Source organism: Monodon monoceros, unplaced genomic scaffold (genome assembly GCF_005190385.1).
Source record: "Monodon monoceros isolate NGI ecotype Baffin Bay Population unplaced genomic scaffold, NGI_Narwhal_1 Super_Scaffold_13, whole genome shotgun sequence".
Classification (NCBI taxonomy): Eukaryota; Metazoa; Chordata; class Mammalia; order Artiodactyla; family Monodontidae; genus Monodon; species Monodon monoceros.
The window spans coordinates 17,565,437-17,583,894 of NW_021703769.1; the positions used below are offsets into that span (position 1 = coordinate 17,565,437).

Consider the following 18,458-nt stretch of genomic DNA (forward strand, 5'->3'; position numbering starts at 1 on the left):
GGCGGTTTTGTTCTGTGGGAATTAACATGTCTTGGATTATGAAAATAGCTCTATAGAGTGGTTCTCATTTGCTTGTCAGGACAGGAAGATTTTCTGTGGTATTACATGGATTTTGTATGTTGATTTCTAGGTTTGCAGTTGCTCTATCACACGCAGAGCACAAATGCAGACCCCAGACCAAAATGTGGTGGGGGTCCAGAGTTTCCTTTGTTTATTGCCTCTAGCTATTTGAAAACTATAAACCCTTCTTTTTATTCTACTAATTGATACCTTTAACTTAAGTGTGCACATACACACATGTGCACACACACACAGATATGCACACACACGCTTGAAATTAGATCCTTTACTTAAGAGCAAGATTAAAATAGTATATATTGACTATTATAACAGGTGAAGAAGTTGATTTTTTTTCTCATGATCCATCAGTCACCCATTTCCTCGCTTTTGTTAGTAACATTTCAGAATTTAATCAAGTATTTTTATATTAGATGTTTTAACATAGTTTCTCATTAACAATTCTTTTTTTTTAGTTCATTGTGTTTCAACTCACATTTATTTTGATTTTAATACTCATATCTATGTTTAACTGATTTTGGTGTATAACAAATCAGTTCTTTTAAAATACAATTTCCTCCGATCTTGTGGGAGTTTTTAATTTTTTTTAACTAAAAAATTTTTTCCTTATTTCCCCACCTCCCCAAGCCTCTAGAAAAGAATCAGAGCCAGTATAATTTCTGAATCTTTGTGCATCAGGGAACATCTTTCTGGAGCCTCACAAATGAAAAACAACTTATATCAGGGTATGATTTTGGAGTCACAGCATATTTCCCTCAAACATTTTGTTCCGGGGCTTCCCTGGTGGCGCAGTAGTTCAGAGTCCGCCTGCCGATGCAGGGGACACGGGTTCGTGCCCCGGTCCGGGAAGATCCCACATGCCGCAGAGCGGCCGGGCCATGGCCGCTGAGCCTGCGCATCCGGAGCCTGTGCTCCGCAACGGGAGAGGCCACAACAGTGAGAGGCCTGCGTACCGCAAAAAAAAAAAAAAAAAAAAATTGTTCCGATGATTTTTGGCATTTAAATTTGGGCAACAGAAAATATGGTTAGCATTGTTTCTTTTTCTTTATAGATAGCCTTTTTTTTCCAGCCTAGATGTTTATCTGAGTATTTCTACATCAATAATATTTAATAACATTATCAGGAGATTTGTTCTAATTTTAAATTGTACATGGAGAGCTCTTTACATTTTGTTCATTTTTGGGTTTTATTCTGCCAGAAAGCTGTCTTTACATTGTATCCTTTATTATTGCATCTATTTTGTTTATTCTCTTCTCTTCTTTAGTAGCAGCAATTATCTTTTATATGTCTGTTTTTTCTCTGAAAATGTCTTTTTGGTGCCTTCACATGTGAACACACATGAGCAAGATGATAGATGCCAAGGAAAAAGAAGTCTCATTGTTCTCATTCCCATATATGTTCACTACAGGCTTCTCAAATTAATTCTCCACAAGTTTCTGCCTGTTGCTTATTCTCATTACAGATTCCATTGTCCATTCAAATTCTGCTCTTCCATTTTGGTTTCCTTACCATCATTCCTTGCCTCACTCAGCAAATTTTCCTCTAGTTGCTTCTTCACTTGATCCATATTTTGGAAAAGCTGTCCTCTTATTGTTTAATCTTTCACTTTCTTTATTCTTCCATGTTTTCTTGAATTTCATGCCATCTAAAATGCATTTCTGTTTTCCACTGTGTAGGTTATAGAAAAAAATCAAATGGGCTTAAACAATAAGTTAATGTGTTATCTTACAGAACAGGAAGTCAGGAGTTAGAGGAGGTTCCATTGATTGGTTGAATGAGATGCCCAAGAATGTCATTAAAGCCCCCCGTCCTTTCAAGCTCTCCGCTTTGCCATCTCATGTTGGCATTGCCCTTAGCCTGGATCCTTTCTTGGATGCAAGATTGCTTTAGCAGTTCCAAGCATCAAACCCGCACATGGTAATGTCCAGTAGGAGACAGAAGCCCCTGGAATATCCTTCTTAGAAGTAAGGAAATCTTTCCTAGAAGAAAATAGAACTCCCCTAGTAGACCTTCCCTCCTAGCTCATTGAAAATTTTTGAAAATTGGCAAAGATGATAGGAACATCTGATTGGCTTAAAAAAATCAGGATTTTCCCCTACGTCTTGGAATAGGGTCATCCTCCTCTGAGTCACATGGGGAATGTGTGGGCACGCAGACTCGTTTGGGGGTTCTGCCAGAAAGGAAGAAGGTGAAGGATGGCTGTTGGGTAAACAGTCAACACTGACTACTTTTCTTTTGAAAATTTTATTTTTATCAGCATCCAGAGTGTCATTTTTCTTATTTTTCACATCACAGATTTTTCTGAGACTCCGTGTTGTTTTGTTTCTGTTTTCCTTAACTTTGAAGAAGGAGAGGTCTCTAGGGACTGGTGTTTGCCAATAAACAGAGAAGGCAGATTCTTATCGCTGCTTTCGCTGTTCAACTGATTGGAATCCTTTTCTTGTGACTTAAACAGGAGAAGTAACGGAGGTTCACAGTCCCCATCCCTATGTGATGTATCTTCCACCATCCTTCCAAGTCATGTGAGAGCTGTGGAAGAAGGAATTCACACTCTCTCCACAAAGAGAAAGATTGATTTCTTTATCAGGAGGAGCAGATGAATCCAGAAGCACTTTCCTATGACGGTTCCCATCTCAGATTTTTTCTAATACCGAATCTGAGTGCTGGGGTACAAAGGTGTTTATCCACCCTCTTTTGTCTTAGCCAATGAAAGGGACCGAGGAAGAGAAAGGGCTTGGAGATGCCCCATGCCCGTATTTGCTTGCTAGAGCCTTTGATTCTCTGAGCCCAGGAGAGAAAATGGGAAAAGATGAAGCATTTCTTTTTTGTCCTTCGAGCCAGCGTTACCTTAAGTAACGAAGTATAACCGTGTCGATTGTCAGTTGTATAATGTCAATTGTATAATGTCCATTTCAGTTCCGTAGAATGTGGCACAGTGGGATGGCATTCTACTTAACTATTAGTTTTACAAGTTCAACCCTATGGAGTTGGTCAGGTTTAAGACAGGGAGAAAAGGTAATTCCTATATAGATATGCACTATTCAACATTCCTGAGGGGATATGAGATGGGGGTATGTGAATCTACTCTTTCTCGAAGGTCACAAGTCTGTATACACCTAATCTTAGTTTAAGTCAGAGCTAGCATATCACACCCATGATTTTCTATTTCACCGTCATTTTTAATGAGATAAAGTAAAACAATGGTTGAAAATAGATTTAAAGAAAAACTTTGAAGACATGACTATATAGATACGCACTCTTCAGTGCAGTAGCCACTGGTCACAGGTGACTGTCTATGTTTAAATTAATTGAAATTGGGTTAAAGTAAAAATTCAGTTCCTCAGTCCCACTAGCCACATTTCAAGTGCTTGACAGTCATAGGTGACTAGTGGCTACCATATTGAATGTGCAGATACGGAGCACTTCCATCGTCATATGAAGTTCTGTTGGGCGGTGCTGTGCTGGAGCTGTCTTACACTAGATCAGTGTCTTTTCGAGTTCACTCTATCTCGAAGTCAGCTCTCTTTAGAACTTGATTTGGCACTGGATGTACACCCGCCCTGTCTAATACTATAGCCACTTAACCATATGTGGTGTTAAGCACTGGAAATATGGCTGGTCTGAGTTGAAATGCTTTATAAGATGCACATTGGATTTCAAAGCCTGAGTATGAATAAAGAACGTCAAATATATCATTAATAATTTTATACCAACTCTATGTTGAAATATCATTTCGATGTATTGGGTTAAACAGAATTTCTTATTGCAATTAGTTTCACTTGTTCCTTTTTTACCTTATTTAACGTTGCTATAAGAAAATTTTAATTTACATACGTGGTCCATGTTATATTTCCACTGGACCTCTTTACTCCCTGTGTAACTCCAGAATGCTCTCCCTTTCTCTGTCTCTTTCTCTAGATCTGTGCTTCCTAGTATAGTAACCATAAGCCACATGTGTACATTTAAATTTAAGTGAATTAAAATTAAGCAAAGTGTAAAATGCAGTTTGCCCATCACATTAGCCGCATTTCACACACTCAGTAGTCACATGTGTTCAGTGGCTACCATATTGCACAGCACAGATGCAGACCATTTCCGTCATTGTGGAGAGTTCTATTGGACAGAGCTGGTACAGGTTGTACACAGTGATGGCAAAAACGACAGAAGTGGGGCGTGAATGCCTAAAGCTTGGGCGATGTTTCCCACGGTGCCTAACTCTGCAACACGTTATCCTCCCACCTCCTGGAGCCCATCTGTTCCACCTTTGTCAGACATGTTTATGCACATCTTATCTCCTCTTCTCTCCTGCAAGGGCTGTGGCAGCGTATCACCCTCTGAACACACTTTCCTCCACCCTCCTGTCTGTACTTATATCTAACACTGTGCTTTGTACACTATAGGTACTCAGTAAATATTTGTTAACCGGCTGGAGTGGCAGTTCCTAGCAAGTGATTGGACATATGTGGCTGTTGCTAGTGGGAGATCTCTAATGGATTGGTAGCAGGGGGATAAAAAAGGAAGAGAATGTCAAAGCCGGGTTCCCAAGGAAGAAGGAAGAGCGACTGGCAGAGAGACAGAAAAGAGGAAATCAGAGGGACGGTGGTGACCTGGCATCTCATACACGGCACCATGATCCCTCTGCTCGCGCTAGCAGCCCTTCACGGGTAGCAACAAGACACGTTGCTGGGGAATTCACAGCCTTAGACAACAGCTATAGAAAAGGTGCAAAAGAAATCCAAAATATTATTATGTGATAAATAAACATGTAAGGCCTATAAATGAGCAGTTGAAATGGCATGAAAATTAAGGGTCTGGTGAGGAGAAAAATGAAAAACGTTCTCTCCCTGGGCCAGCTGGTTTGAGTTACATTTTACGAGCAGCATGTGGATTCCAGCACCCTTGTTGAATTAGCAGCAGAATCACACATTAGTTTTAAGGCTCCCTCTCGAAAAGGAACATCGTAACGATTTTTAATTGGGGCTGATAAAAATGTAGCATTACTTGTAGGTTCCTGAGAGAAGTGAGTTGTGAAATTGGGTTTTCATTAAACCTAATGATGGAAAATTAAGTATAGTGAGTCTGGTGAAATGGGGTGTGATAAAAGGCATCACTTCTGCATTATCAGGGGTTAATAGGGAATAGGTGAAGTAAGATACATTGGAAAAGGGAGTCCAACTAGTTGAATTAATAAACCTTGAAACTCCCTTGGTTCTGAGTCTTCATAGCATCATTAGCACCAGCACTGACATTGTTAACAAATGTTACAGCAACACAAGTTGCTAAATTTCAGACACGTTTGTTTTCCATTCCAGTGTTGGTTTTGCTGACACCAAGTTTACAGTCTGTCTAGCAATGTGTTTAGAGGAAAATATCCATATTGGTAGCTATTTGGTTTTGGGAACACTTGGCATCTCACAGAAGTTGTCAGATGCTCTTTCCTAAGGAGCCTATCTCTGCCAGGCAACTGGTCTCCCAGGCAGCCCAGGTCCCAGGCCCGTGGGTCTCTGAAGATACCTGTCACCATATATGATAGTGGCTTAGGTGGGAGACACTCACAGAGCTCCAGGCATTCACTCCGGTTCATCCTGTCCTGGGAATCGTGAAGTGCAGCATCTAGAGAAGCAAACTCAAGTGCTCCTTTTTTCTCCATCCCCATGAGTGATATTCACTGGAAGGAGGCCTCAGATCCATGGCAGCTGGGACGTCTACAAGAAATAGCATGAGTCTTTAACGAGGAGTCTTCTGAAAATCCTTCAGTGGTTTCCCACTGGCTTGAAGATTCTTAGACATTCACACCTTTCTAGGCTGACCTCACACCGTGTCTCACGGCTTTACCCCCATCATATTTCCACCCTCTACCTCCACTCCATCATATCTTCCTTGCCCTTTACCTAGATGTGCTTGGCTTTTCCAGCTTCTCCGCTCATGCTTCCAGTGGTTCTTCTTGTCTGTCTACCCTACTAGACCACCCAGCCTTGAGGGTGAAACCTGTATTCTGTGCATTTCCAGTGTCTACCAGAGTCCCTGGAACAGAGTGGGGTCTCAGTAAATCTAACTCCTGATCACAAGGGTGTGATGGAGAAGGGAAGCTGTGCCTACATTTGCCAGCTCTATGTTTAAGCAACGCCAGTGAAGACGTGTTACCTGTTACCTCAAATCCCAGGAGAAAAGTAAGCAGTATTTTTCTCATGCTTGTCAGAAAACTTGTGCTTACATCTCACCTAGGCCCTTCTTCCTGGTGCATAAACCTATATATTCTAGATCCTTCTGTTGGCAATCCTTCCTTACTAGGAAGAGTTTTGCTCATGCTATCACATAGGAGGAAAGTTCACTTTTACATACAGAATCAGTGTTTGATGGATTATTGCGACAGACAGAAACAAGCTGAAAGATACGTGGATTTTGAAAAGACAAGTTGCAGAAAATGAGGAATGTATGCTAGAACTCCCAGGGAACGAGTGTGGCATAGGCCCCGTGGGGTCTGCCTTGGTCCCTTGCAGTGCCTGAAAACACCTGGGTGAGACACATCAGATCTGGCAGTGCTCATCTTCTGCATGCCACAAACAGGAGGGTCTAGAGCATAGACTGTCCATGTCTTTGGGAGGAGGTTGGGGAGACCAAGCCTGAACGGTTCTGGGTAAGACGAACTGGCCCTGAAAGTTCGACAGTGTATGGCTGGCAGGGAGTTCATAGGGTAAGAAAGTGGTTTTACTGGTCTAAGGGGAACAGAGGAATTCAAATTCCAACCTAAGCAGGCATCAGTTTTGAGAGTGGCCCAACTAGTAGGGAGCAGTTAACACAATTCAGTGTGTCTAAAGATTATTATCAGGCAAGATTATAGATCTTATACCAAGGATAGATGTATGAAGGACATGAGGCGTAGGACCCAGGCCTGGGAGAAGTAGCTGTCAGGACTGAAGGAGGAGGCTCAGACTTCCCCACCTGCAAGGTAGATTCAGCATCACTCCTGGATTAAGAGTGTTAAATTCTGGGGAAACTAGACAGTAGGCAGAAGGTGATCATTGTTGCAGAGCCCATAGCTGGAGAGCAGCTGAGAGGGTCAGGGTCCCTGCTATCTACTGCGGATCCAAGACTGGCTGCAATTCCTCCCAGTGTATGACCCAAAGGAAACAAACTAGTAGAGAAACCAGGTCACACGGGGATGCAGGCAAATGGACCGGAAGCAGACACATGGCTCTGATCTCCAGGAACCTGAGGCTCTCCTCACCTGCAGGCAGGCACCAGAGACGATTCCAGGTAGTCTGCTTCCTCAACAGGAGGGTGCTCCTAGTATGCATCCTGCCTGGCTTCTCACTGGTTCTGGAATTGGCCTGGATTGGCTGAGACCACCCTGACAAGCCTGAAGGAAGGACAGAAACAGGCAGGAGATGACAGCCAACCTGGAACCCTGTCTTTACTCCATCAAGATGCACCCTTGAAGTAGAAACGAGCCAAGGGTTATTGTGTCACTGGTTTGTTTGTTGTTTTCATGTTTAAATCTACCGCCACAGCCACACCAGGGAAACCGTGTTTCTTTATTCTTTCTGCAGTTCCCTGATCAGCTGAGTCCTGAGTTAGTTCCCTCTGCCCTCCTGAGGGCAACCTAGGGGAGGTACAGAGGACAGAGGACAAAACTCCTATAGGTGATGGTCTGTTCTCCCTCCTTCTTTTTGAAGCAGATGGCAGCCGTGGGGAGTTGTCCCAGCCCACCCTCACGATCCAGACTCACCCCTACCGGGCCTGCGACCCCGTGGAGATGAGCTATCCCCGGGACCAGTTCCAGCCCGCCATCCGGGTGGCTGACCTGCTCCAGCACATCACTCAGATGAAGAGAGGCCAGGGCTACGGGTTCAAGGAGGAATATGAGGTAAGAGACCAGCCTGCGGGAAACTGCCTGATGGGCACAGAGGCTTCGTGGGTACTAAAGGTACTCAAAGTATGGTCCCGGGTTCAGCAGCGTCAACACCACCTGGGAGCCTGCTGGAAATGCACCATCTCAGGCCCACCCAGACCTACTGCATCAGTTTAGAGTCACACCTGCCTGCAATGGGAAGATATCAATAGAATGGCTCCAGCCCCCATCCCACATGTTGTAGAAAAGCCAGCAGATCACCCCTGCCAGTGATTTTCAGCAGGCCTGCTTGCTCCTGGTCACCTCTTGCCTCATGGTCATGCTTCTGTTGTGTTTTCAACACCCCCAAGTCAATATCGCATCTGGTGACTGCTGTCCTCCCTCTCTCGGTACCTGCTCCGCAGCCCCAGCCTTGGACATCCCTTACCTTCCTCCCCAGCGAGCCTCTAATGCCAAGGATTCGTGAGTAGCAGTTGTTACTAAGGTTTAGGGAATCACAGAAGGATTGCAGCCGAGTACAGGAAGTACCTGAATACAAGTCCTCCTGAGGTGAGGTTCTGGTCACCAGACAGGTCTCTATCCACTTCCTTCCCCAAAGTTCCTTTTAGTGTCCTAAAATTTTCCCTTTTTTTTTCTCCTCCTTTTTATAGCAGCCAGGAAAAGAACTCCACTCCCTCTACTTTATTATGCAGAACAGTTATAGCTATCTTTATCTCACTCCTTTTGTTTCACTCCTTGCCCTTTAGGCCTCACCTTTTACAAACAAAACGTAGAAGGAAAAACTCATTAAGATGTTTTCCTGCACTAAAGAGTACCTGGCCCCCAAGAGGAATTTTGCATCCCTCCTGAGCCTGTCGGAATCCAGCTGCAGGCGGCTTTGGAGCCAAGCATCTCTTTCTTCTCTTTTCCTTTCCTCTCTCTACCTCTCCTCCATCCTTCCCAAAATATCTTTTGAGCATTTGCTGTGTGCCAGGTTCTGAGTTAGTTGCACTAGGTTTTGTTGTTGTTGTGGTGGTGGTGGTGTTGTTTTTTTTTTTTTTCTCACATCCATCCTGTGGCCCAGATATGCTGGGTTCAGTTTCACTGTGTGCAGTGAAAATGCATTGACTCAGATGCTACACATTTGGAATTCTTGATACTGCAGACTAAGTTTATCTCTCAGACTGTATTCTGAGAAAGAGCTTACAAAGCAATATTTCAGAAGTTGTGTGAGGTCATGAAATTGTGCTAAATTTGGCGGTAGGGGGTATCCAGACATCCAGATTCCAGTACAACAAGCTGTGTGGCCTGTCGTTTTGCTACCTGAGTTTTAAAGTTCTTTATCAGTTGAATGAAGAGTTTGGATAGGTGATTACTAAGGGCCTGTCTGGTCCTAAAACTTTGAGAGTATAAAACATGGTAGCAAGGAGAACGTTTGACACAGTTAATGCAAACAAAAACGTTTATGTCAATGGACATGAGTAATTACCGGCTCAGGAGAACCAGCAGTTAACTTCTTTTGTTTTGGTTTGGTTTTTTTGTTTTAACATCTTTATTGGAGTGTCATTGTTTTACAATGGTGTGTTAGTTTCTGCTGTATTACAAAGTGAATCAGCTATATGTATACATATATCCCCATATCCCCTCCCTCTTGCAACTCCCTCCCACCCCCCCATCCCACCCCCCTAGGTGGTCACAAAGCACAGAGCTGATCTCCCTGTGCTATGAAGCTGCTTCCCACTAGCTACCTGTTTTACATTTGGTAGTGTATATATGTCCATGCCACTCTCTCACTTCATCCCAGCTTACCCTTCCCCCTCCCCATGTCCTCAAGTCCATTCTCTACATCTGTGTCTTTCTTCCTGTCCCCAGCAGTTAATTTCAAATACAGTCTAAGTAAAATAGTATTTTTCGGGCTTCCCTGGTGGCGCAGTGGTTGAGAGTCTGCCTGCCGATGCAGGGGACACGGGTTCGTGCCCCTGTCCGGGAAGATCCCACGTGCCGCAGAGTGGCTGGGCCCGTGAGCCGTGGCCGCTGAGCCTGTGCGTCCGGAGCCTGTGCTCTGCAACGGGAGAGGCCACAACAGTGAGAGGCCCACGTACCACAAAAAAAAAAAAAGAAAAAAAATAGTGTTTTTCATATACTCAATCTATAAATTTTGGGAGGATACTGGGATAAGAATTGCAGGTGACGGTCTCATCACCTCACATCCCTGGGCCTTATTTCCTAGGAGGTTGGTTAAATGATCCTGATCTCAGTGGGCCGTGGGGTCCAGCGGCTGGACCTCGGTCCTTCTTTGAAAAAAGAATTCAGCAAAGAGACAGAGATTATGAAGCAGATAAAATGTTTATTAGAAGCAAAGTACGTGTGGAAGTACACACAGGCAGACTCAGTGAGTCGTGCCCAGTAGGGGGTGTGGCTAAAATTGCTTATGTGAGGGCAGTTTTCCACGTTCCCTCTGGCCAGTCATCTTGCTCGTGCCCATATTTGGCCTGACTCAGGGCCCTGCCCAATGTGCACGCGCATCTTTCAGCCAAGATGAATTCTAGCGTGAGGGTTTCTGGGAGGTTGGGACATATTATGGGCTGGCGCCCCCTCTCACCTTTGACCCCTGAGTATCTTTTCTGCACATGTGTGGTCTAGGATGTCTCCTTGACCATAGGAATGAGAAAAATGTGCTCGCCTTATCTTTTACTCAAGCAGGGCTCTGCTCCTGTCATTATCTTTATTTCGAAGCGTCTACAGGAGACTGTTTGCAGCTGCTCAGCCTGGGGCCCATCTCTCTCCAGCCTCAATCCCAACGCCTTAAAGTATGGTGGGGGGGGGGGGCATGTGTGTGTGCTCACACTCACTTGTGTAGACCTGTGTGGTAAGTGAATGTCAGGAGAAGGTGTGTTGTTTGTAAAGTCGTATTCAATATCATGAAGGTTTAATAAATTATTAGTCATAATATTTAATTTGTTTTAAAGTTTCAAATAGCATTAAGGGACATGTGTGGCTTATCAGAAAGGGGGCCAAGTAGTCAAAGCCTGAGAAACACTGTTCTAAGAACTTGCGATCTAAGATTTGAAAACAGAAATACAAATACATTTGACGACTTTGGTGCATTTCCTTCCAGAATGATATCTTTTAAAGGTATCCATACTTATGTGGTGGGATTTGGATTGATTTTTTTTTTCATTTATTTTTTTTGTGCCTTTTTACATTTTCCAAATTTTCTAGCATGGAAATGAACTGCTTTTATTTCTGAGAGAGAAAACAGTAAATGTTGTTCCATCATTTGAACTTCAAGCATAAATATCATTAAGTAGACTAGACTTGCCCTCAGTTAGTTCAAGTTATATTAATCAGTTAGCTTGAATGCTTAGCTTCTAGTTAACAGCATTTCCTGATTAACTAGAGGTTAAATGGAAAACATTACTTCATAGGTGTCTTTCCACACTGTCTTTCCACTTCCTTAGACTATAGCTGGATATTGCTTTGATCATCAAGCCTCCTGTGATGTCTGGAATCTACATACTGAACAAAGAATCACAAATCTACTTGAAGACTGTTTCCTATTGTAGATACATGATTCCTGGGTCTTCAATCCTACTATCAAACCCACACGCCATGTGCTCCGTTGCCTGTCACTCGCCCACCCTGATCATTTTTTTCATACAAATTAGTGGATTTGACAAGTTGACATATAAGGGACCTCTCAGCTATAGCAAGCTGTGTCTTATAAAATTCACTTAAGTTGTACAATCACTTACAAATTTGTTCATTAAATATTTACTGAGTAGTTACTATTTCTAAGAACTGTTCGAGGTATTTGGGATACAACAGAGAGCAAAAATGGACAAAGATACATGCCCTTGTGAAGCCTGTGTTCTAGCAGAGGAAACCCAAGATAAACAATAGACTTAAAGATAAGGAAGTTATTTTACAATAACTTACCTAATGTAATATGTTAGTAAATAATATAGTATGTTAGACAGTGAAAAACACTGTTTGCTGTGTTACAAGCTACCCCAGATCTTAGTGACGTAGAACAGCCAGTTTATTGTGCTCACTGATTCTGTGGGTCAGGCATTTGGACAGGGTACAACAGGGATAGTCTGTCTCTCTTCCATGATGTCTAAAGCCTTGACTGGGAATGCTCTAAGGCTTGGGACTGAAGATCTGAAAGTGTCCTCACTCAGATAGCTAACAGCTGGGATCTCAGCTGGGATTGCCAGCTGGAACACCTACACTCAGCCTCTTCCGGTGGCCTGGGCTTTCTCACAGCATGGTTGCCTCGGGATCGCTGAACTTCTTACATGGTGGCGCAGAGCTCTGCCGGTGAGCCCGCTAGCTAACAAGGTGGGAAGTGCGTCACCCCTTGTTACCTACAGTTGGACGCCACACAGCATCGCTCCAACCACCTTATATTGGTTATACGCAAACAACACCTGCCTACATTCTGGGGGAGGGGAATTAGACTCCATCTCTTGATGAAGGGAGGTGTAGCTGCAAGATTCTAAGAGAGAATACAGAACAGGAGTAGTGGAAAATATAATCTGTGGATAATACAGTCTTCCACAAGTAAGTACCATGGGAAATGAAAGAGAAGCGCAAGGAAGGGAGATGGTATATTCCAGGGACATGAGGTGAAGGAGTTCCAGTATTAAACAGGCTGAAAGGGCAGTCTTTAATTAGAATATGAGATTTGAGCAGAGACATGCTGGAAAGTATCTGGAGGAAAAGAGTCAAGATCAAGGGAGTAATATATCTGGCATGTACAAGGAGGTCAAGTGTGGTGTGAGTCCAGTGAACAAGAAAGAAAAGTAATAGAAGGTGCAACTGGAGAAATAAAGGGGGCCTGATCGTATAGTGCCTTATAAGTCATTATAGGGACTTTGGCTTTTACTCTGAATGAAATGAAAAACCACTGCAGCGTTTTGAGAAGACAAGTGATAATTTTCTGACATTATTTTGAAAGATTGATTCTTGTTGCTCTGTGGAGAATTGACAGAGGGAGGAAAGGGTAAAAGCAGGGAAACCAGTTGCGAGCCCACTGCAGTGACCCAGCAGAGAGACAGTGCTGACTCACCCGGGATGTGGCAGCGGCGGTGGAGAGAGGTGGCTGGATTCTGAATGTATTTTAAAGATAGAGCCAACAGGATTTTCTAACACATTACATGTGGCCTGGGAGAGAAAGAGAGGAATCAAGGGTGACTTCAAGGCTATTACCCAAGCCACTGGAAGGATGGAGTTGCCACCAGTGGAGATGGGAAGGCTGCAGGTGAAACAGACTTGGGGATAAGGAAGGAATGGGGAGTTTGATTTTGAACTAAGATGTCTATTAGATATCTCAGTGGAGATGGAAAGTAGGTAGCTGGATATATGAGTCTGGAATTTGGGAAAGAAGCCTGGACTGGGGAGAAAACTTTGGGAGCCATTGACACATAGATGATATTAAAAACACAGAATTTCAACTGTGAGATGTCAGAGCACTTTTCATAGACCGGGCATTGTACTGGACTCTAGAAACTGAGGAGACAAGATAGAGTCCTTGTCTTCTGGGGAGCTTAGAGCTTATTCTTCGAGATGCACATGTAAACTATTTCACTGTTTGGCAAAATGTCACAGTAGAGGTATCCCCAGAGTGCTATCAGAGCCCTTGGAGGTGGGATGCATTAAGCCTAGCCTGAGGATGGATAGCCAGTGGCTTTCTGGAAGACATAAAGCCTAAGCCAAAGCTTGAGAAATAGGAGGGAGCAAAGAAGGAGATGGGGCTGAAATTGTTAGTAGGGGCAGGCATGGGGTGTGGGCAAGGGGATTTGGACTTTATTCCAGGAGCAATGGGGAGCCATTGAAGGGAGCAGGATTTTTTAAAGCTGGATTTGCTTTTATTTTATTTTATTTTTTAACATCTTTATTGGAGTATAATTGCTTTACAATGGTGTGTTAATTTCTGCTTTATAACAAAGTGAATCGGGTATACATATACATATGTTCCCATATCTCCTCCCTCTTGCGTCTCCCTCCCTCTCACCCTCCCTATCCCACCCCTCTAGGTGGTCACAAAGCACCGAGCTAGTCTCCCTGTGCTATGCGGCTGCTTCCCACTAGCTATCTATTTTACGTTTGGTAGTGTATATATGTCCATGCCACTCTCTCACTTTGTCCCAGCTTACCCTTCCCCCTCCCCATATCCTCAGGTCCATTCTCTAGTAGGTCTGCGTCTATATTCCCGTCTTGCCCCTAGGTTCTTTATGACCTTTTTTTTTTTTTTAGATTCCATATATATGTGTAAGCATACAGTATTTGTTTTTCTCTTTCTGACTTACTTCACTCTATATGACAGACGCTAGGTCTATCCACCTCACTACAAATAACTCAATTTCATTTCTTTTTATGGCTGAGTAATATTCCATTGTATATATGTGCCACATCTTCTTTATCCATTCATCTGTTGTTGGACACTTAGGTTGCTTCCATGTCCTGGCTATTGTAAATAGAGCTGCAATGAACATTTTGGTACATGACTCTTTTTGAATTATGGTTTTCTCAGGGTATATGCCCAGTAGGATAATCAAGACAGTATGGTACTGGCACAAAAACAGAAATATTGATCAATGGAACAGGATAGAAAGCCCAGAGATAAACCCACACACATATGGTCACCTTATCTTTGGTAAGGGAGGCAAGAATATACAGTGGAGAAAGGACAGCCTCTTCAATAAGTGGTGCTGGGAAAACTGGACAGCTACATGTGAGAGAATGAAATTAGAACACTCCCTAACACCATACGCAAAAATAAGCTCAAAATGGATTAAAGACCTAAATGTAAGGCCAGACACTATCAAACTCTTAGAGGAAAACATAGGCAGAACCCTCTATGACATAAATCACAGCAAGATCCTTTCTGACCCACCTCCTAGAGAAATGGAAATAAAACCAAAAATAAACAAATGGGACCTAATGAAACTTAAAAGCTTTTGCACAGCAAAGGAAACCATAAACAAGAGCAAAAGACAACCCTCAAAATGGGAGAAAATATTTGCAAATGAAGCAACTGACAAAGGATTAATCTCCAAAATTTACGAGCAGCTCATGCAGCTCAATAACAAAAAAACAAACAACCCAATCCAAAAATGGGCAGAAGACCTAAATAGACATTTCTCCAAAGAAGATATACAGATTGCCAACAGACACATAAAAGAATGCTCAACATCATTAATCATTAGAGAAATGCAAATCAGAACTACAATGAGATATCATCTCACACCAGTCAGAATGGCCATCATCAAAAAATCTAGAAACAATAAATGCTGGAGAGGATGTGGAGAAAAGGGAACCCTCTTGCACTGTTGGTGGGAATGTGAATTGATACAGCCACTTTGGATTCGCCTTTTAGATGCAACTATTTGTCGTAGATCAGAACAGGGAGATCAGAGGCAGGTAGGGGGCTGGGACAGTAATTCAAGGAAAATATGGGTTTGCCTGAACCTGGAGACTGTGCCCCGAACCTAGACAAGCCCACACACATTCTTTCATGTCGAGCCATAAAATCAGCTTGCTCTCTTTAGCATGTAAACTTGAACCTCTCAATGCATATATTTTAAGTTCGGTGACTTGAAATAATGCATGAATGGTCCCGAATTGAGAGTCAAAATGCCTAGATTTAAGTCCTGTCTCTTTCATTAACTATCTGGGTGACCTTGAGCCAGTTACTCCCCCTGTCTGGGCCTCCATTTTCATATTTATGCAATGGGCGTGAAGACATTGGTCAGAGTGATCCAAAGAGTGCTTCTGTCCATGATACGTTGGGAGTCTCAGTGGGAACCAATTGTCCAGGCCAGCTGGATCTCCCATCCCACCTGTAGCTCCACTGGACCCCACTCTCTGGGGCTACCACCCCCGTAGTTATGTCTCAAGTCCTAGCCACCGTGATTGACCAGGGACCTTGGGTTCCTAAGAACTCAAGGAGGCCTAAGGCAAATTAACTGCACTTCCCATACAGATCTGAGTCTTAGAGGCTTTCAGTCTTGACTGCACATTAGAATAACCCAGTGAAGTTCTAAAAACACCAACACCCGGGCCATCCTTCAGACCAATTAAATCAGAATCTCTGGAAGTGGGATCCAGGGATCAGTATCTCTTAAGCTCTCCAGAGGACTCTCATGTACTTTCAAGGTTGAGACGCTGGTCTGAGGAGGCCCGTGGAGTCCCCTGCACGTGCCCTGCTTGTGCCCACAGACCCTTCCCCTCACCTGCTGTACTTGCTCCCGGTCACATCCGATGCCCATGGAGGCATGTGAGGACACCACACATCTGCCCTGCTATTGGACCACAGTCACATTAGAGTCAAGGGGCTTCTTCACGTGATCCTGGACTGCAGAGTGTTCCCTCCTCCCCCTCCTACCTCCCCCAGCCCAAAGGTGGGGGGCACCTTCCCCAGTTACAAACCAAAAATCCTAAGCATGCCATCAGATGCTAACAGATGTTGGCTGGAGAGTGGGATTGTCTGTGAGTCCTAGAACGCCAGACACTGTCGTGGTCAGATGAGTATCAAGTTTGGGAAGGATGTGGGGCAATAGGGTGAGGTGACTTTGTGATGGAGAGAAGGAAGAGAAGCATGTTAATCCAGTCCAATCCAGGCAGCCTGTCATCATAATGAATAGAACAAGCCCAGTAGGGAAACCAGAAGGTATTGGTTACTACAGCTCCATTAAGATTATTTAAGGCAACAAGGACCAACTGTGAGGAATATGATGCAGCCTAATGAAGAGCAAACATTTGTTCATTTTCCAGCTCTGGGCAGACACGCCATGTGCATGGCTTGTGTGGGGTGAGGCCAGTGTTGCCATCTTTCTCTTAGTCATCTAAGTGATGGTGGGCAGGCAGCCTCCCGATGGACTGTAACCAAGGAGATGGATGCTTCGGATCTCCCAGGTGCCCTCTTCTCTGCTCAGAGCCACCTGAGCAGAGACAGAGTGGACCTCCTGCTTCTCCCACAATTTTTTTCTCTCCTCAGTTGGTAAAAGAGTCCCAGAACATGCCACTGCAGGTGATCTCTGAGAGATTCTGGCCCAGCTGCTCAATTTGCAAATGAGTGATTCTTGGGTAGGGGCATGGGGAATTAGTGGCAGAAGCCCAAATCGTGAAAGGGAAAACCATGGTTGTTCTCCAACTCTGGAAACTCATAATGACCAAAATAGAAAGACTTGACTCTGCCTGCTCATTTCATTCCACTCACCATGGATTAAAATAAGGAGAAACTGGGCCTTTTCCAGAGGTGGCCAAAAGACATCAGGAACCATGTGGTTTCAGACTTGGAAGTTTTCCTAGCAAGAAAGAGCTCATGTACAAGAGACTATTAACTGAGTCCTTTCCTTTGAGTTTATTTTTATTTTTCCACTTAGTATTCTGTTTGTAACCCAGCAAACAATATTTTCTGTTTAATTGGAATCCTCCCCAACCAAGTGAGCATTTTTCAGGTGGTACCATAGAAAAGTGTCTCAAGTGAGAGTTAAGACGTGGTTCTCAATCTGCTACTGATACGCTGGGTGGACTTGGACAAGACTCTTCCATCTCTGGGTCCATGTTTCATCTTCTGTGACATGTTTGACTACATAGCATGGACTCCTGAAGGCTGATAATATATGCTGGTACTTCATTTGGCCAGAAACACTTACTGAGTACCTTACACTGTGTAGTTTACTGGAGATAGTTAGAAAGATACAGAAAGAAAATAAAGGCCCTACTTTGAAGGAAGCTCAGGGTCTTACCACACCACGTAATCACATAACGGAACTCTAGTTAACATGCTTTGTGGACCCATGAGAAAGGGCGGTCCAGGGTGAATGCAGGGTTTTGTCGTTTATTTTTGCTTTTTGTCAGTTATTACTGCCAGCATCAATCAGAAGCTTTCTAAAAGATGAGGCACTGAGCTGAAGAAAAGTAGAAGGCTGGGTAGAGGAAGAGCATGTGTGACAGAGTGAAACAGAAGTGTAGGGGCTCAGAAACATAAAAGAGTTGAAATGTTGCAAGCCAGCTCTTAGACAGGAAACAAAGATGCCTGTCTATAAAAAAGAAAAATCAAAATGAAACTAGTTGGGGAGACAAATAGGAAGTTTTCACAGTTTTCCTGAACAGAATGAACAAGGTAAATCATGGCCTTTGACAGTCTGCCCCTTAACTCTAGCTGACTTCAAGTTTAGGGGAGAGCTGTTGACCCAGAGGCACCCTCCCAGAAACTCATGCATGCAGATGGAGAAAATGTGTGGACAGGATCAGAAGTCTGTAGCCTGGAATGGGAGGCAGGGGTCCCCCAGGTCATAGGCTCAGAGATGGGAGGAATAGATGTACCCTAGTCTGAGCTTTCCCATCAAACTATAGGCCTCTTGGAAGTAGGGCCAGCGTCTTACTCATCTCTCTTCTCTGAAGCATGTGGAACATAGTATACTAAATATTAATTTAATTGATTTGCAGAGTACTGGTGAAAAACTTTTTGGTTAAGAATAGTCCCATCAACGAAGTGAGAGAGTGGCATGGACATATATACACTAACAAATGTAAA

The 18,458-nt window shown here is 43.6% G+C and overlaps 1 protein-coding gene across 2 annotated transcripts in view; it reads left to right on the forward strand.

Moving 5' to 3' along the window:
• The window catches only part of PTPRT (protein tyrosine phosphatase receptor type T), a 1,065,023-nt gene that overhangs the window by 968,811 nt on the left and 77,754 nt on the right, over positions 1-18,458 (forward strand). For both annotated transcript variants that reach the window (XM_029221736.1, XM_029221738.1), the window contains one exon: positions 7,755-7,945. In XM_029221736.1, coding sequence (XP_029077569.1) covers positions 7,755-7,945 — 191 coding nt within the window. The remainder of the gene's footprint in view (positions 1-7,754; positions 7,946-18,458) is intronic.